Genomic DNA, 20,635 nt, shown 5'->3' with positions numbered 1-20,635 from the left:
GTTACCATATTTATCTAAGAGGCAATAAAAGTTCCTTTCTTATCTATCCTCTAACATTAATTGTATGCTTTTTTTCAAATGATCCTTGATATAAAATACCTTACATTTCCATGAATGTATACAATATTATTGTAAGGTGTTTTTAAATGAACACTTAGGGCCTGATTCTGACACTCTTGCTAAGGGGTTCTCAAACTGGGGGTTAGGACTCCTCAGGGAGTTGTGAGGTCATTACGTGGGGGGTCACGAGCTGTCAACCTCCACCCCAAACCCCAAATGCCTCCAGCATTTATAATGGCATTAAATATATTAAAAAGTATTTTTAATTTATTAGGGGGATCAAACTCAAAGACTTGCCGTGTGAAAGGGGTCACCAGTAAAAAAGTTTGAGACCCACTGCTCTTGCTCATACTGAGGAGTATTTTACTGAGCAAGAGGTCCTATTGATTTCACTGAGATTGTTCCAGAAATAAGTTTCTACTCAGCATAAGGATAGTAAAATCTGGCTTGTAGTAAGGGAAACATATAAAAACTTACTCTGAATAACATTATTGCCTAACAGAACTCCAGGATAACAGCTTGAAGTGTTATCTTTAATCCAAGTTATAGTTATAGTGCTAGTGTCTAGGTATTTCAGTAAATAGAGTATGCAACACACTTTACAGAGAGACTTTTGTAATTACACAGGTACCCTACAACTGTTTAGGAAGGTGTGTCCGCATCCATTACCTAAATTTGGACTTATGGAAGACTTGAAGCATTCATCTCATATTTTGTATTTAACAATATTACAATTAATCTTTTAACGAGATGTATCCATCTTTTGTTAATCTACTAATCTTGCCACAATAAACACGTTCAACTATGTTCATTTAGGCAACATATAACATTTTATCTGAATCTATTGAATAGTGAATTCCTTTTCATGAAGCGGGGCGGGAAAGGTTTTTTTAAAAAACTCTTCCTGCACAAGACAGTGTATTTTGAGTATCTTCCTTTTAAAAATTATATCCTCTCATCCTATCTTTTTAAAATATGTTTTATCTTCCTACTAGTTCTCTGTTCCATCCCCTTGTGCACCCTTTGTATGTGCTACACTTTCCAAAGTGATAATAGTATTCTCATAAATCTATGGTATGGTTATATATGTTGTCACTTTTTGCCTCCTGATTTATAAATTCTTGTTACTCGAATGTACATGCAAAGTGCTCTGAAAGCTAAATTCCACTCAAAGCAGAATGCCTCAAACAATTTGTAGCCCTACAAGACTGTTATTAAAAAAGCTCAACATGTTGTATTACCATGGAAATTGTGGAAAACATACATTCCCAAACAAATATTACTTTTTCTCAATGGTATGAAGTAATGAAAACCACATGTGTAAATCTGCGATCCGTGCAGTAGTTCAAGCTGCAGCTAATACAAAATACAGAGAGTGAACTCTGCCATATAAAGGATTCTTGTTACAGAAATATAATGTGAAAACCAGATGCAGACAGAAAACCTTAATCACAGATGGGAATGTAATCACTGGCATACAGAACACTTTTTTGATCAATGTTAACCATATGCGAAATGTATTTATTTTCTAAGGAATGCAATAACTTGAGAGAGCCTTCTATTTGAATTCGGTTAACCTCATATTCACAATTCTTTTATCTTACTCCCTTCTCCCCTCAATATATAAGCTGAGCCAAAGTTTTAAGAGGAAGAGTCATTGGCCCTGGCAAATCATTCTTGTATCAGTTTATCTTTCAAAAATTTAATAGGATATAAAGACTACACATATCAAAATCAACCTCAAAAGAAATCAAATGCAGTTACCCATTACTGTATTTCTCAGTTATTGCCAGAAATCTCTTCATCACCTAAGCACACTTCTCTAGAGGATTATATCACCATTTAGTTAAATTTTTTCTTTAGCATAATTTGTAGTTCAGCAATGCAGCAATAAAACCTTTTTTTTAAAAATCAACTTGGTTTTCAAATGAAAGCTGAACTCCCTATTCTGATTAATCTCCTTCCCTCTTTATGAAAAGTAAATGGTTGCAAAAAAAAAGCTGTTGTGTCATCAGATTAAAACATAAATTTCCGCTTGAAGCACATGGACTTTATTCTAACTATAGGAAAGCATGATATAATGGTGAGGTGCTGAGCACCCCCAACTCTTAATGACCTCAGTGGGGTCAGTGGGAGCTAAAAGATACTCAGCATTTAGCACGATCTGCCTATACACTACTGACGTTGTTAATTTACATCGTGTCCATTATGTGGCCCAAGACTCGGATGATATCCTATCCTGTAACTGCTGGATGAGAGTAAAGTTGCCAACCTGTTGGTTTTTATTGCTAGTGAACTCAAAAAGCAATTTCTGTTCAACTATCAAAGATGATGCAAATACTACAATTTTGTGCACTTTTTAATCAAAAATATGTAAACATATTTTAAATTAGGTTTACCCCTCAGGCTCCTAACATGTTGCCAGTACAACCTAGTGTTACAAAGGTTTAGCACCCGCAAGCTATATCATGGAATGTCAATCCTATATATAGTTTGTCATCTGGTGCAGGTTCGTTTCATTTTTCTAGATAGTAATTATAATTGGTCACTAAACTGGACTGCAAACTAAAGACCAATATAAGAACGGATTGCAAGTTTTAAAAAAGGTCAATGAGTTCTATCACCTTTGGCTTAGTGCTAACTCCCATTAGCCTTAGCCTAGGTTAGGCATGTACATCAAGGGGAGGACAGACACTTAACCTATTCTGTCACAGGACTCATGGATCCTACCATGGTTTAACCTAGAGGTGCCCCACAAAAAATTTCCACTCAAGTTCTTCAAAGACATTTCATGTAATATTCATATCCCCTATGTGAAGCTTAAAATAAGCTGTTTTCTATGCTATTATGTAACTGGCTTTTTTTTATTAGAATACTTTTTACTCTATCGGTTTTATGTATTCTTCAGGTAAAAGGGGCACTTAAAAAATAATTCTTGCCTATTTTGACATTTTGTTTTGGAGGAAATGCTAGTCAAAACCTTTTTTCCCGACAATGTGCAGCATTCTACTTCTAAAGCAAAAGTGATGTGTATTTGAACATGGTATACTTGACTTACTTCAGAACAATTATGCTTAAATTATTAACAGTCCCTCTCAGACTTTGACCAGATATATATTTTATTTTGCACAATTTATATAGTAAAGGATGCAGGATATATTTAAATAGGAAAATACAGCCTCCCAGCTGTAAAACAGTTCCATGTAATAAAACATGGAGCGAATCAGGAAAGCTCTTGTTTTGTGTAATTTGTGTGCGTGTCTGTCTGTCTGTATGTCTGTGTCTTTTTTCCTTATCTAATTTCATCTGTGAGAGACCGTCCCTAGAGAACAAGAGAAAAGAGAACCAATTATATCCAGAGGCTGGTTTCTCCAAAATGAAGGCATCTGTTCCATGCCAATGACTTCCACATGGAAGAAAAACAGAACTTTGAAGGCATCTGTGTTCCTGGTTGACAGTCACAGATCTTAGGGTTTACTGTAATTGCCCAGCTGCAAACATGATTTGGTTGCTGCTGTTGTTGTCAGCTGATCTCATCACACACAAAAAAGAAGAAAGCTTAAGTCTTCTTTAAAAAAAAAAATCAGTTCCTCTATAGTATCCTGACACTTCTTTCCCTTTTGATGAAGGTGTCTTTAATGGTGCACTTGATTTTCTTGGTAGAAATTAGTTGTAATGAGTGTCTTAATAAATACGTGAAATTATTTTATTGTGCAAGTTTTCTGCTAGATATATTATTTTTACGTAAAATTATTAGTATAAGGTGTTCATTTCTTACCAGAATTCAGTGTGGTATTTTATAGGCATTATTCAGAGACTAACGTGGTTCATCAACTGCTTAATCCTGAATCTGACCTTTTTCAGATAAACAGTCCCATTGAAAACAATGGGACTGCTCTCCTGAATAAGGGCCCTGGGATTGCATATGGAATTCATATGGCAGAAATAACTAATGTGATTTTCATAATTCAAATCACATCACTTTCAATGAGAGCTAACACTTTATAAAAGAAAAAATATATAATGCAATGTACTGGTGGTTCAGAACCGTGCTATACTGTAATGGGCCTTTATGTATATGACATTATGACACCTTCTGACATTTTCAGTCATATACACCTCTACCCCAATATAACGCGACCTGATATAACATGAATTCAGATATAACGCGGTAAAGCAGCACTCGGGGGGGGGGGGGGGGGGGGAAAACTCCTGCTACTCTTCACTGTTAAAAACTGAAGAAATAGCTAACAAAAGCTTTATCAAGAGCAGCTAGCTTCAGGCAGACATGTCCATTTTGAAATATCAAGACCCTTATCAATTCTCCAAACGCAGACAACTCAGCACTAAAGCTCACTTTAGGATCTAAGGACACTAATAGTGTAGTTGCAATGAAAATAGTCAAAACTTGATTATCATAAGTATAAAATATATTTACATACTGTAACCTACACTTATCATATAATTAAGGATCATGGCTCCAGGAAATGTTTAAAGCACCAGGGAAGAAATGTTCCTTCTTTTCCTTCAAGATGTTCTTACAGTCCTGGAACAAAAAATTCCACCTGTCCTGTATGATGGAAGTGCCTTGCTTTGTCTTTCTTCCTTACTTTCAACAGGATCTCTGTGTTATTCAATGGAATCCACTCTCCAGGACAGATGGAATTTTAAGGCCTGATCTTGATCCTTTGAACTCAATAGCAAAACCTCCCATGGACATCCATAGCCCTTAAGTCTCAAAGATTGTAATTCTGCAATCCGTTAGAGCATGTCTTACTCGAAAGTACTTTTAATGCACTTTCATGTAATGGTTGGAACCCTGGCCCCACTGAAGTCAATGGAAGTCCCCCAAAATGTATAAGCACACATTACTATATGAACATACATTCTCTATCACCCATATTTAATTCCTTAACACCACATGCAGTGCAGCATGAACAATTCAGTAGGGATGGATCACTTATTTTCCATTAAGACCTGAGCTAATGACTTATCCCCACCTAACCTAAGAAAGATGAGAATTCATGTTACAAATTTGTTTCTCATCTGGGGACAAATTTGGATCTAGTCTCAAAATGAATCCAGCAGGATACTGATAACAGTACAGGGCTGAGGTGGGAGGAAGGAGACAATGGAGACTACCTCCAAAGCAAAGCAAGAGCATTTAGACGTTTTCTGGAAGAACACATTTTGACTGGAGAAGAAGGTTACAACTCCAAAGACATAAACATTGTAACTTTGGCACCAGTATATTCTTTGTTTAACCTTTGTTTCTTTCCAGTGGTGTTTGCTCATCGTTGTGCACATAGAGCATGTATAAAAATAAAAAATAAAGCAGTGTGTAGTCACTGGTAGGATGTTATCCTTGCTCACCTTCACTTTGCTTTGGCACTGGGTTCAGCATGAGTTTCCAACATCATTAAATGGTTTGCTGATGGTCTTTTCAAATAATGAATAGCATGGTCTTGAAACAGCCCTGGCTTAATGTTTCCTAAGAGTCTGTGATTCTGCTAATTAAACCCCTTTCTACAACATTCCTCTTAAATACTTTTAACAATGCCATCATTAAAAAAAACAAACCCTAACATCCTGGCACCACTATTCTTTGACAGCACCCCCTGCCCCCCAGGTGCCATTATCCATAAACTTATTGGCAGCACTCTCAGGTTTCTGGCATCAGTATGCCTTAATCTCTTTGGCAGCAAACTCCACCTGGATGTCACTGGAACTGCTCTCCCTTAATCTCTGTTGGAGCACTTTTCCCAAATATCCTTTGCCATAGTATCATTCCGTCTCTTTTGAAGCATTCTAATTATCTCATTTTCTGGCTACAGTTGCCCTCTATCTTGCTGGCAATGCTCAGATTGGTCTATGGCACCTCTCTTCATGAAGTTGTCCAGCAGAAGTGTTCAAGAATATTATTTTAACATTTAATAAGAGAAATTTATGACAATATCTTAGCCACTCAAACTGGTATAAACATGTCCCATGGTTTGAAATTTTATTTTATTTTATCCTACTGATATGACTGAGCTAGTGGGGAGGAAAAATATGGTGGCAAAGTCTTAACCACTTTGATTCTCAACAACACAGCACTGTAAGCCTTGGAGTTACTAGAAGCCACAGACAAGTTTACTCAATATTCCAGCTTGTCATGATGAAACGTTGAAACAGCAGTCTGATCCCGCTGCTCCCAGGCAAATGAGGGAATGATACACAGAAAACAGAGTATTCAGCCAGAGAATCCATTGTGGAAAGTCTTTTGACCTAGCGAATCGAAACATGACATTTGAACCACCACCTAGGGAGGCGACTGTGTGGTCATCATCAGTCAGGCAAGAAATGTAGTCTATAGCTCTTCAAATAAAATGAATCACAAAGGGAACCTGCTTGGTGGTAATGACTAGTACTTATGCAAATTGCATATCAACACCCAGCTAGGCAGACATATTAAAGCCTTCTGCAGCTACTGAACTAACTATGGGTCTTGTACAACAGATTTTGCTCATGCAGCCACCTCTCTAGGTAGTGGTCAAAATTCCTGGTTTCTACGCTCAGAATGGCTCTTTCATAAATGAACTAATATTTTTTATTTTGTCACTGGAAGTAAAAAACATTACATGCCACTGTTTGTGTATTAATTCCCCTCCACTAGGTGGAATCTTATCTTTTTCTAGATAAAAAATAGCAGCTTAATTATCAAAAGTAGCTATTATCACCTACCATGTTTTCTTTGTGGTGATTCGTTTTATCTTACAAGCCACAATCTTACCTAACTAAAGAAGTGCTGTTAGATCAGCCGCCTTCTTGACATAAAAGAAGAAATCATTAAGCACCTCATGACGTGAAGAGTGTACTGTTAATGTACTGCAATATGGAAGACTGCAATAATACTGCTGTTACAACACTGCTGTATTTTTCTATTTGTAGGGGCCTTGTATCTCAGCATAACCTTGAATGATGATGAATTTTCAAGGCAGAAGATAGAAAAATGGAAACAGAGAACTATATTTTTAATAAATCAGTAAAATAAATATCATGCATCACTTGGACAATTATAAAAACAGACAGTTGGTGAATTTCGTTAACATTCTTGATAAGAGCATATAATACCTTGCATATCTATGATGCCTTTTATCCTGAAGTATCACAAACTGCCTTACAAAAACTGAAATTTGCACAACATAAAAGGATTATTTCACCTACCATTGGTGGAGTGAAATGGAGCAACTGTTTAACAGTGTACAGCAACACTACACAACATTTTAGGGCAGAAAGTGAAGGAATTCTGTTGAAATTGTTGTGAAAATGTTGATATCGTAGCCAATTCATCTAATGGTGTTAACACCCCCCTACTGGTGTGAAAAGTACAATGTAATTTTATGTCTAGAAAAGTGAGCACCTTGGTTTTAAATCTTTTCTGAAAGACAGCACTTCCAGAAGCATACTAACCTGTGGCATTAGTTTAGTAATGTCTCCAAGGGGAAGGTTCCATCAACTCAGTCAGCACTACCATTTCACTGTTACTTGGTCTTCCATCTAAATACTAACCAAGCCAGGCCTTAATTAGCTTATGAACTCTGACAGTATCAGATCACAGGCAGTAAAGCCAGCAGACCTTTTGTTTTCATGAGCTACCATTCTCCACTTCTTTGTCCTATGTATATAAATCCAACAGAAGATGGAATTTGATGAGGATTAGATCTGTTGCAGGTAGGGGATGGGAAGCGAGTTTTGTATTTAGCAGAATGTTTGTTTGTGTCAGGTGGAAGGTGTAAATGGCTGTTTAATTTAATTTTTGTTTTTGTAATGTGTGTCAGTGGTACCTAGAGCTTTTGATAAGTGCCCCTTTTTATATTTGTAGAAATCTAAAAATAAATATCCATCTCTTTCAGTTAACGTAAGTGAGTGTGTGTACCTGCGTGCCCACATTCACATGAGTACAAGTTATAAAGAAAACATGCAGCAGACATTCACTCAGACTCACACAAACACTAACCTCACACAAAATCTGGTCAGTATTTAATTTTCAGTGTATCTAATTTTCTTTAATCTGGCTTTTTGTTTAACTGTGAGTGTTCTCAAGCAAATATTTAAGATGCAAAAAAATTATGATCAGATTTATTTCTTTAACTGTATTTGTTCATGTGGTATTTGGTGTGTTTACCTATAAAACAAAGTAGCTTTAACCATAAAATAAGGAACTAGAACCTAGGGCAGCACTGGGTTTTAATTTTTGCAGATTTTTTAATGTCACTTTGTGACCCTGGGTGATTCACTTCAATCTCACAGTCAAATATAAGTGTAAAACCAAACTGGAGCAAAAACAAGACCCTTCCTCCCATGTATCCATGATGCCAAGGAACTGAGCTCCTGGTTAAAAGATCATAATTCAGCAACTAAAACCCATTTTAAGATTAAAACCAGGAGGAGGCATGTATCCTTCTCTGTGGCAGATAATTTGTTGTGTTGTGCTTACTATGAAATAAAGAAGTAAATGAAATATCTCATTCAGTACAGCATATATTTGCATATACTATTTGTGTATTTGTACATATACCCAAATAAGTGTAGTACAAAAGAGAGCTTTTGGAGGTACCACAGTGAATTACCACTTCTTTATTAAGACTCATAATTAAAATAAAGAACAAACAATCCCCTCACCACTTTATTAGCTCAAAAAAGGGAATACTTTTCCCTAGAAACATATCTGATAAAATGCTCACCTCTTCCTGCCTCTCCCCACCACCAAAAAAAACCAAACAAACCCACCACCACCAATGTGGTGCTTTCCATGTTCATAAAACTCACGTGATTAGCAGCACTACAGAAGCAAACATTTTTGTATGTAAGCACTCAAGCATAATTTAATGATTTTATTTAAGCATGGAAAAAGTTGCACTGAAAGCCCCATTAACTAAAACATCCTTGATTAGCTTAAACTTAGATTTGCAGGTATAAGAAGAGTGAAATAAGCCAAAGAATGCTCTCTGATCTCTAGAATATCCTTAACTTTACATAAGACATCTTGACAATAAGTAAAAGCTATATTGTTGGAACAGATAAGCAATTAATAATTATGTCTTATAAGGGTTTTTTTGTTTTATAAAATTTATTCCCCAAGTTAAATCTTTTAAACACTATACTGATATTTGGCTACCAATACCATTTTTATAGTCCAACAAGATAAAGTCCTAATTGAATAATACCATTTTATCTGCATAAGATAAAATTTCCAATAAACAAAAATGCACATTAGGCAGGAGATTTTTCAGAATAGTTTTTTTTTTAAATAACCCACTTGCATTAACAAAAGATTGCAGTGGCTTCCAAATTATAGGGTGTTATTTTTAGTGGAAGTAGTTCAATATTCATATTGGAGCAGATGTAGCAGTTTAACAAAACAGCTCTTCAAATCCAGCACAAATTGAAAACAGGAAAACTGATTGCATTTTCTCTTATCACTTTCCTTTTCTGAATTGACACTTTTGGCCTTCTGAAAATGTACACATGGCTTTCATCTCAACAGCACCTGCTGATCAAACAGAAACCTAACATTTTCATGAAAATGGTATAAAGGACTAGTTTTCTTCTTACCATCTTTAAGGGCATCTGCAGGCCACTTGATGGCAACAATTGTTGTGTTGATGGCACACTCAGAATACATTTTATATTTTCATTAAATTTACCTTTTAAAATGAGTAAAATCACGAATGGCTCTTTCATATTAGCTCTCAGTTGGTTTTAAATTAATTTCTGCCTCAATGTCTCCCTGACACTGATGGATTTCATTCTTCGGGAAAATTTGGCAGAATATCTAAAAGATTTTGAAACAATAAGGAATAGCATATATTTTGTGGTCATGAGGTCATTACAAATACTTAGATAACTCTATATACATGTACAGATGTATGCATACACATAAATATGCACATACAATATTATTTATAATGGGTGAAAAGAAAAAATATTTAATACCATAATATTCTTTCTGTATATAACCCCCTCTGCTCTACCCTAAGGCAACAATGGGCAGGGGGAGACAAACAACTCATTTTAAAGTTGTCTTTTGTTTTCTTACACAATCTACATATCAGGTGTAGGTCTGGCAGGTGCTTTGGAGCTACCAAGGCTCTGGTGAACAGATGTCATCATAGATGAATATGGTAAATTACCCAGTCAGCCATTCAGTTCAAATATACTTGTGTGCTTGATGCAAAAGTTTGAAATATCTGGACTTGTATATAAAATATGAAACAAAGTATGTTATTATCCTTTCTGCTTCTGATCTGGTAAACTCTGAAGTGCAGCAGCAGGTAGTAAGGTCCTTCTTCCCTTCTGCATAATTCTTAGTGTAATTAAAGATCCTTCTTAAACCTGCTATGTGTCAGTTTTTTTAACTGATAGAGCCCTAACCCTTCTGAAGTACTCTGCTACCATCCATTACCATTCTGCTTCAGTGATAAGGTAACCTGACGGCAGAGATGACATACAGTAATATATGTGCCACTCTAGCCAGTTGGTTTGTGAATTTCAGTGTTTCATCATGCTCACTGAGGCAATCACAAACCTGAAATGTCAATACGTTCAGTCAATGGAAGTAAAATAATGAGACTCTATTGTCTTACCCTATCGATCTGCTGCTGTCAACAAGGATACATGCTCCCCTGGCTTTAAACAAATTTTAATTAGGCTTTTAGTTACTGGATCATATCTATCCATCTATGCAAACATTTCACAAAGTGATGCAGCAACAGAAATATTTTAAACTTTTATATACATTTTCAATGACCAATTGTTGATTTTTGTTTCAAAAATAACTCCTTCTAAGGAGATTTTAAAAAGAGCACAGAGAGAGAGAGAGAGAGAGAGAGAGTTTGCATTCATGCCTACATCAGGTAATTTTAAACTGATGGAGAATTCTCCTAAGTTAACCAAAACTATCAAACTTCTAAATATATGGATTTTCTCTAAGAGGAATGGCATTCATCTTTAGCACGCTCCAAGTTGAGATGTCTCCAATAAAACAATTTGGACGGTTGAAAAAAAAATATTACAAAAATTAGTGTTTCCTATTAAAAATGCGGATGGTAACAATTATCTATCCCTCTTCCTCCCAAGAAAGCTGCACTTGGAGTACAAACAAAAATCTCACATGTCTGATTTAACCCCCGCCCCTCCCCGGGATGTTATTTGTTGTTTTGGTGTAGTGGACCCCCCCCCAATAAAAAAAATCAGTGTGCACTTACAGAAACTCGGCTCTCCTTTCCAGCATACCAAGGGCGTGAGGGGGGGTGAGTAAGTGGGAGATAAAAACACTGCAGCAGTCCCTCAAAATCAATCAAAAGCCTCAGCAGCTCTCTCTCTACAGAGAGCCTATTTTGTACCCATTCTCACCTAATAAAAACGCTAATCAAGTCGTTATGCCGCTTACTTGCCGCCCCCATCTAATGGTTTTAAAGTCTAGGCGAGGCATCGTCTATTGTTCCCCGCAGCCCCCTCTCCCAGGGTGTCTCGCGCTTGCCGAAGCCCGGCCAGCCGGGGCCAAAGGAAACCCACGGAGAGACCGCGGGACTCATCTCACCTTCGCCAGTCCGGGCTGAGCAGCGGAGGGGCTGGGCGAGAGCGCCCGGGCCAGGGCTGCCGCCTCCTAACCCCGCACAACAAAAGGCAGATCCCTTCCCTCGCCGGGCTAATCTCGCCGGGTAAATTCTCCGCCAGCTACGAGGAGAAGATAAGAGGTTACATCTTCACTGCGCCGGGAGCCTATCGACTTCGGCATCGTTAGAGAGCTGGGGGGCGGGGGGGAGCCTCCCCCCCCGCGCCTGGAGATTACCTTCTGGCGGGGGAGGGCACCGGCCAGGGCTGTGTAGCCATTAGACACACATCGCCGCCGCTTATCGGAGGTAAAAGGCTTGTCAGGGGGCACTATTGTGTGTGTGCGAGCGAGAGCCAGGCAGCGTGCGGCCGGGTGATTACGGTATCAGCGCGGCCCAGCTGGAGGCAGGGAAAGCCGCCGCCGCCGCCACCACCACCGGGGGAGGGGGGGCGACACCCACAGGGAGCTGCTCCTCCTGGGGGCCCCCACGCCCTGCACAGGAGACGACCCACCCACCTAGCATCAGAGGGGCAGCTGCCCGGGCCACAGGCCTCCTAGTTGGCAATGCAAGAGCCATCAGCTGAAGGCCAGGCCCTCTCCCGGGCTGGCTGGAGAAAGGTCACTTTTCTTTGGGGTGGGGGTAGATTTCTCTCCCAAGTTCCAGTCACTCTCATTGGGAGAGGGGAGGCAGGTGGCCCTGAGAGAAGGGGCTCCCTCCTTTTGAATGCTCCGGCAGGTTTCAAAGTCTCTCCCTCTGTCGGTCAGCCCTACTTCAGCCCAGCAGGAGGATCTCCTGCCTCGGCTGCTGAGACCCTCCTCATTCAAACTGCCCCAGCCTGAGGCAGCCCAGAACCTGCCCAGCAGACCAAAGTGCCTTCCCTACTCAGACCTATATAGATCGCACTCATCTAGCTAACCCAAAGTGGGAGCTCTCCACCAAAGAAAGCAGCTGTGATTTGTGAGTTCACTTGTAACTGCTGGAAGTTCTCTTTCTCTCTGGTCCTACCATGCAAGTAGGAGAAAAGCTAAAGTACCAGGGTAGCCCTTGAATACTTTTATTTATTTGTTTTTATGGTTCCCGGTTTGTTTGGGGAGTATCCAGATATAGTGGGTAGGCACTGTTATGTGGCTACAGCTCAGCACAGGAAAATGGTGACCTAGACCACATCCGATAGCAAACAGATTGGTTTCTTTAAGGATATACATCCATGGTTCATTTTATTTTTTAAAAAGCTGATTGGATGAATCCAAGAGGCTATGTGGTTAGGTATTGGAAGGAAAGGCTGTACGAGCCACAAATGGAAGGGGCCAGCAGAATCAGTGTACCAAGAGCAGGTTGTTAGGCTAATCTTGAAATCTAAAAGTAAAACAGTTCTCTCTCTGATAATTTATTTTTAAGGAAGTTTTGCTTCTCTTGAATGTCTGTGGAGCAACAAAGTGAAGGCTGAGATCAGGACAATGGCAGCACACACAGTGGAGAGGCAGGCATTGTTTAGCGATGCACCCCTTCCAAAATCACCAGGCCAAAATAGCAGAGTTTTTCCACAAGAAAAGAAATAAAGGGAATTTGACACGTAATACAAAGTCAAAGCAGACCTTAGATTGGGGGGGGGGGGGGAGGAGAACCTGTGTGTGTGAAAATTGTGTCATTGCAATGAATGTCAGATAAAAAGGGGTCTGTCACAAATCCTCCACTAATCCAATAATGTGAAAACCTCTTGGTATCACTGAGACATAGCACAAGGTAAATTTTTTTTATTCTTCATAAACTGCTGCAACTATATAGTTAGTCCTAGAAAGACAGTGATTTGGCAAATTTTCCTAATACAAAGGGCATTTGACTTTTAACAAGATAATCTATGGATTTTACATATCTAATTTAACACCTGATTCTTTAGACAGTTTGTTTTCTACTTTCAAAAAGAACCACCTTTCCCCACCTTCTATAGTTGTCAGTTATGTGTTAGAAATAATCACACAAGTCATATTAAAAGAAAAGTTAGTCAATACATTTGAAGCATGGCTTTTTTGCAGTTAATGATATAGTCTGTGCAATTTTAGTGGAAGTACATTTAATTAACTCAATATGCAAGGTATCACTTCACTTTCTTCCCACAGATGTTCTCTCAAAATATTATCTAAAAACAGGGGATGCTCTATTTATTTTAGAAATTTTAGGGGGTTTTTTCCTGCAATATTATATCATGAACTAAATTAAGATCTGTCAAACCCTTATTTTCCAGAGTTACTATATATGCCTCAGATATACACTGACATTTCTGCCAAAGAGTTTCTCTATAAGAGAGGCACAGTTCTCTAGTGGTAATAATCCAGGATCCTTTCTAAAGCAAATAATTTGCTGTGAAAACACTCAGTTAAAAATAAAGCAGTGTATGGGAATATGATCAGAGTACAAATGTATAACAGAAGTAGCGTTCCATAATCACAGCTGTCTCAAAGTCCAAGCTGGAGGCTAAAAATCTTAATTTCAACTGACTGTTTCTTAATAATGGGTTACCTTCCCACAAAGCATAAAGTCCATCTGCCCCTGGCAGATAAGTTTTGAAGCATTAAAATAGATAAAAATCTAACATTTTCTTTTTTGCATTGAATATGTGAATTCTAGCATGCTATAATGTGAGAATTCCAACATATGACCATTATAGCATAATATCTCATTGCTCAGCTTGTCATTACTTCACTTGTAATTCTTATGTTAATTATGTTCATAATTACTATAAACAGATGTGGTAGAAATTCATGTGACCTTTTACTGCAGAATGCATTTCTCACTCCTTTCACTTTATTTTAGCACATATATGAAACCAAATGGAAAAAAAAAGCAATTTTGACATGCTATGTATGTACCTATTTTAAACTAAACATATTTTTTTCTAATATTCTTCAGTCAGAGGACCTTCTATATGCCAGTACAATGAAATGAGAATTAAATGTAAAGTCTGTCCTGATATATATGCTTAAAACCTGTGATTAAAATGAATATTTTTACTAAATTGAGCTAAACCCGTAACTGAAGCCTAGAATATAAATGGAGTGTTGCATCTTTATTCAGGACCTTTGTTAATGCAGCAGTATTCTGCTTCACAACTACAAGTACATGACAGACATACAGCAATTTATTTTACTCACAACCCAACCATCACCCTCTGTACATAAACCACATTTACAATAAAATCACTATGGATTTCATTAGCAGAAAGCCTACTCAAATTTCATTTCTTTGCCCCTAATCTATAATTAGTGTGGACAGACAGGTGCAAGCCCTTCTCTTATACAGATGGCTACTGGAAATGGTGCAAAGTAGCTCCTTCTGTTTAAACAACACACAGATAACCTGCTCTGCTCTTATCACTTACAATTACCTCCATTATACTGAACTAATGTTTACTTTAATAACATGTCCACTGTTCTCTAAACACTATTTGGAAACTTTTATATCAATGGCAGAAAAAAATGAAGATGTAAGTCAATGTCTTTCAGATTAAAAGTAATCATTTTGTTTTGAAATCAAGTTCCCCTTTTTAAGGATAACTATTTTTCATTTGATTTTACACCTACTGGTCATTTTGTTTAACATGCAAAATCATGAGAGCTTTTTACTGAGAGCTTTATGCTTCCATATATTAAGATAGACTAAGCCAGTATCAAGTAAACAAGAGCAGAATGGCTATAGTTTTAAAACGTCTTTAAACTGTAACATTTAATGTAAACAGTGCAAGCAGGATTATGTTAAAGTTTAGTTTTGAAACTTGTATATTGTTTGAACATCTAATCTCCCTAAACCTTTCATTTTATCAGATTTGTGAATATGAAAGGAGACTAAGAAATTTCAAAGGCTGTTCTTTTAAAAAATTAGTTTACACTTTTTAATACTGATACTATTTTCAGTGCTAGTGCTTGTTTAAACTCTTACAAATATCTTTAGCTAGTTACTAATTAAAGGCTATGTGAAACATACAGGACATTGCTAACTACACCTCTACAAGTTTTTGAATGAGCCAGATTTTAAAGGAATTCTCTCCACATGCCTTTAACCAAACCATGAGAATAATCTTTACACAACAGCAAGTACATGTGTTATTTAAGTTGGTAAATTGTATGCAAAGATCAAGATGCCTTAAGTTCCTACAAAACAAATAAAAGCTTTTAAAATAAAATTGTGGAGCCCCCCATCCCCAAAACAACCCACTAATATACTTTTTAATTAGCTAAAGATTTAACAGTAATTGACTGTAGCAAGTGGATTTGAAAGATGAAAATGACAATTGTAACTGCCTTCCCCCTCATCCCCACTACAAATACTGCAGATGCCTATTTTTCTAAAGTGCCTGGCTATGAGGAGCTGTGTAGTCTGCATAGAACCTCAGTGAAGCAGGCTTTGCATTCAATGCCTGTCAGATGAAGTTCAGTTCAGAGAAGTGAGAAACAGGATTTGACAGGGAAGAATGTGTGGAGCTGACTAGCCATTGACTGACCAGCACTCCAGGTGGAGCTCCCCCCCCCCCCCCGCCCCAAACAATACTTTTAGCATCAAACTCCATGTACACACAGGCATACACCGAGCTAAGTATACACAGATGAGACACAGTGTGATGACTTTGGCAAAAATTTGAGTCAACATTAAAGTGGTCAAAAATGGCAGAAGGCAATGTTTTAAAAAAGATTTTGGAAAGTATTTAAAAGCTTGAAGCCTTTGAAGAAAAACAACTTGTGCAGCAGTTGCCAGCAAACAGTGACCTAACACTGCTGTCTGCATTCCATTACAAACAGAATGTTTTTTGTCTGTTAGACCATTCTAATAGTATAGAAACGAAGTAGTGTTAGGTATTATTGAAAGCATTAAAGCTGAGCTCCATAAGGAGCAGTGCTGTGTTAAATACTCCTTGTCTGGTTTCAGCTTGCCAGATATTGACAATTTTTTTTTACTTGTCCATTGTATAAGTGAACTTTATATTGTGGTGAGGAAAAAAACCTGATGCATGAACCAGAGTAACAATGATTACATTACAGGCTCAAACCTGATAAGCTGATCAGAAAAGTTCTCAATAATCAAATAAGATAGCTGCCTAATTAAAAGGCTTAATAGTGAGACAGCAAGATAGCTACATTATTTATATGACCTATTATACAATAGGATGTTTATACTGTAAGCCATTTTCAGATAATTTTTCTTAGTATTTTTTTAAGTGGGAACCCCAGAAATACCTGGTGCTAAAAACAGAACATATAAACAAGGCAGCTGAACTTTAATAGTCACTCAAGCACAAGGAAATTCCCTGATCATATTGGATTTCCTAAGGAAATCAGCCCGGAACAAACTGAATGAGTTTTCAGACTTCCACTGAAAAGGTCAAGCATCAGCTTTAACAACCATTAGAAAGCAGTTTCACTATTACTCTGTCATCCAGATTCACTAGAACTGTTAATGCCAAGCCAGATCAGAAGATCGGGATAATAGAATTAAAAGCTACAAAAGTCTACAAATGTCTCTCATCTAGGTTAGAATAAACCTCTTGCCTCATACTGTTTTTATTAATCATAACAAAACCGCTTATTTAATCTTTCCATTGCATTCTGTCAGGATGTGGAACTGGAGGAGAAGGGGATACATCCTGCATACAGAAGTATTCAGAAAACGACATTCACTTCTAACTCTAACATACTTTTTTAGAAATACAATAATGTTTCTAGCTAGATATCAAAAGAAAAGATTTTTTAAAAATCCTTCAAAATTTGTGCAGGTGTTAAATTAAGTTTTAAAATAGTCAAAACAGCTTAAAGTTAGTCCAAAACTGGGGGAAAAAATATATCCTGCTTTGGTCAGCAACTCAGACCACCATCAGTGGATAAATCAATTTGCAGCAGCTGTGGACAGCCATTTAAGTCCAGGGCCTGAACAGATTAATTAGGGGAAGCGATGTTAAAAGTTAAAGGGGTCAGAGTTACATTAAGTACATGAATTTTTTGCTGGAGCAAACCCCTTGTATTACATTCCAGAATACATCCTCTTGGTTAGTCAAGGGTATGCCTGGAGCCTAATATTTGGCAAGACAACTTCATTTTCAATATTTTTGCAGAAGATGCAGTTTTTTCAGGTAGATTACTTTTACTGAGTATATACCTAGCTTCACCCAAATATTGTAGATCATGCCAAACTAGTAGTGATTTTTTGCATCACATTGTGTCTTTACATATTGTGTATTTTGTACACATATTATTAAATATTTGCCATAACTTTAAAGTCTGTATACTACCAGAACAAATACAGTGTTTTCAATTTTGTCATATTTTACAATAGGAAACTAGACTAGGTTTTTATGGAAAATTTGTTATGTACTATTTTACCAGAATCCCACATTTGAATGATTTATGTACACAATCTGCATCTTTAGCCCTACATGAGAAGGATGAACTGGATAAAATAATAGGTCTTTTCCATATCTACATTTTATGATTCTATACAATTCAAAGACAGCAGATGTAAATGGACAGTCTCTGGGATTTTAACATACCCTTCATCTGCCAAGAAGATGGTATGATGCCGATCCTTGACAGGGTTGCTAAACACTAGTAATAATCCTTCGTGTTCTTAATATGATTCTAAAGCACTGAATGTTGATACTCCTTCGCCATTTAATCTGGTGATGTTCACCACTGCTGCAAATCGATTCATCCCCCGATAACGACTGGGACTCCGGACTAAAAATAGCTAGAGAGGAACTTTTTGGTGGGGGCGTGTGAGGATGTTTTAATCTGTCTCTACCTTCTCCCGCTCCTTGTTTAAACTTCTGACTAAGTTTAGAAGATAACATTCTGCCTCTTTTTTGATGGAAAACATTTCAGTATGTATCACTATATTCCCCTTTCTTTATAAAATTCGGAATGACAGGAAGGTACATTTCACTGTCAATTACCGCATAATAATAGAGTCGCCTCATCGGGGATGCCAGAGTTAAGGTTGCAAGGCCCTTTCCAGACTAAACCATGTATTGGACCCCTTAAAACTTTGTCACTAGTGAAGGGACTCGAACGCACCAAAAGTCAAAGGCTCATCTAACAAATTCGCTTCTGGGTTCTGCAGTCTCTGATCTCCTTGAAAGCTAAATAATGAATTACTGGAATCAAACCTTTTGAATCAGATTCAAGATTATCAGAGTAAAACTGTTGCAACTTTAGAAATGCAACATATAATGCTGCCGCATCGTTTTAGGAAGCGGATAAATTTTCAAGCTTGCCAAGCAGTTCAATACGATGTGCGCTCCTGAAATATTTCTTGCAAAACAGCCAGTAGTGATGTTGCCAACACTACATAATCCGACTATTGTAACAGGGGGTGGGGGGGGGGAGAGAAATGACCCGAAATATTTCAGGCATTCCAGATCACACTGGCTAGCGCTGTGATCGTGCAAGAAAAAAAGCAGGTTCTAAAACGAGACAAACACTATGGCACGGAAGATGACAATGAAACTTGCCTGACATGCTAATTTCCCTGCAAAAGTGGGTGCTTTCCCCCCTGCACTCTGAAGAGTTATTAGTACAGGATTGTGCGCGGGGCTGTTGGTTTGTATGTGCGTGCAATTCTAACCCTGCAGCGTCGCCCCGAGTGGGGTAGTTACAGCCGAGAGCCCCTTAGTCAGACCGATCCTAAAACCAATCCTACAAGGGAGAGGCAAAGAACGGGGAGCCCGACTCCCTACCCCCACCCCAGGATCCGGGCCCGGGGCTGCACGCCCCTTCTCGGTACTTACACTGAAAAGGACCAGAGAGTCCCACCATTCGCCACAGGCTGTGAGCTGAAAATAAAAGTTCCCGTCCTCCTTGGGGGAGAGCCGCCAGCCCAGGCTGCTGGAGGGCAGAGGGAGTGGGAGAGGGAAATGCAGTGCAATGCAGCTTCCCTTCCAGTCCAGCTGATCCACGTCCACAAAAAGTCAACACGAGCCGAAAAGGAACTCCAGCCGCTTTTCAAAGGGGGAGCAGTGCGAGAGAGACGACTGGGTCCAGGGGAAAGGAGCAAGAACCACAAATAAAACGAAGTAATGCCCTGGTCCCTTTCTGTTGCTGCTGCAGACCAATGTGATCTGGAGTATAGGGAAATGCTACTGTCAGTGGTGGTGTCTCTGTCTGTCTCTCTCTAAGACGGCGATGCATAGATTTGCAGGACTGCCTTGTGTCTGCCTTGGAAGAGAAGCTCCATGCAATGTCTGTGCAGATCCGCCCGCAGAAAGACTCCGCTGTGTCTGTGTCTCTCCCTCTGCTACCAGCCACTTCTAAAGTCAAACAGCATACTGCAAGCAGCCGGCCTGGCTCAGCTACCCAGGTGCAGGGGGGGAGGGCTTAAAGCAGTGGGAGGTGATAGAGGTAGGAGACATCTGTGTCGTGAGGAGGTTAGTGAGGGTCAAGTATATGTTAACAATAGGCAAGCACAGTCCCTCTTGGGCAGTCTGCCTACTCTTTCTTTCTGTCTCTCTCTTTTACTGGGTGGACATGTAACTTGCTCCCTAATGATGCCTTCCCAAGGCTGCCTGCTTTAAGAGTCCAGACTGCCCTGCAGTAACCCAAGACAAACACTTTCCCTAGCCATCTGGAGAGCTCCTGGCTTCTCTGCCTGTATCTCATCACTGTCTGAAGAGACAGCACTGCTAGAAATCAAGCCACTCTCAGATCTACTCTCTAATCCCCTTCTGTTAGCTGATTTTCAGTCAGACTATTTGCTTTCACATTAGTTAATAGCCTTAGAGAAAACAATTATCATTCTCTTTTTCCCTTTGTTTTTCACTCCAGAAAGCGTACAGTATTGAGGAAGGCCTCTTTCTCTTTTTAAGAAATATATGGTCTTTCATGTCTTGCAAAACCCATGTGAGGATTCTAGATTCTTCCAAGAGTAAAAACATAATCATAACCAACTCAGCAGTGAAAATGAATTACAATATTCTACAATTAAGCAATACTAGAATA

General features: G+C 38.5%; 1 protein-coding gene across 8 annotated transcripts in view; it reads right to left on the bottom strand.

The window, feature by feature from the left end:
- The window catches only part of RUNX1T1 (RUNX1 partner transcriptional co-repressor 1), a 141,242-nt gene extending 121,444 nt beyond the window's left edge, over positions 1 to 19,798 (bottom strand). Inside the window, exons 1-2 of one of the 8 annotated variants that reach the window (XM_045006917.1) lie at positions 19,429 to 19,798; positions 11,645 to 11,781 (exon numbers count right to left, since the gene is read on the bottom strand). Coding sequence is in view for 3 of the 8 variants with exons in the window: in XM_045006912.1 (XP_044862847.1) it covers positions 9,750 to 9,786 (37 nt within the window). In the remaining 5 variants the exon portion in view is untranslated. Of the gene's footprint in view, positions 1 to 9,749; positions 9,878 to 11,309; positions 11,621 to 11,644; positions 11,782 to 19,428 lie in introns of those variants that run through there. The other 7 variants (XM_045006912.1, XM_045006913.1, XM_045006914.1 and 4 more) reach the window with 7 other exon arrangements.
- Between the last annotated feature and the right edge of the window lie 837 nt (positions 19,799 to 20,635).

Source organism: Mauremys mutica, chromosome 2, assembly GCF_020497125.1.
Source record: "Mauremys mutica isolate MM-2020 ecotype Southern chromosome 2, ASM2049712v1, whole genome shotgun sequence".
Taxonomy (NCBI): Eukaryota; Metazoa; Chordata; order Testudines; family Geoemydidae; genus Mauremys; species Mauremys mutica.
This window is presented reverse-complemented; position numbering and strand designations above follow the sequence as displayed.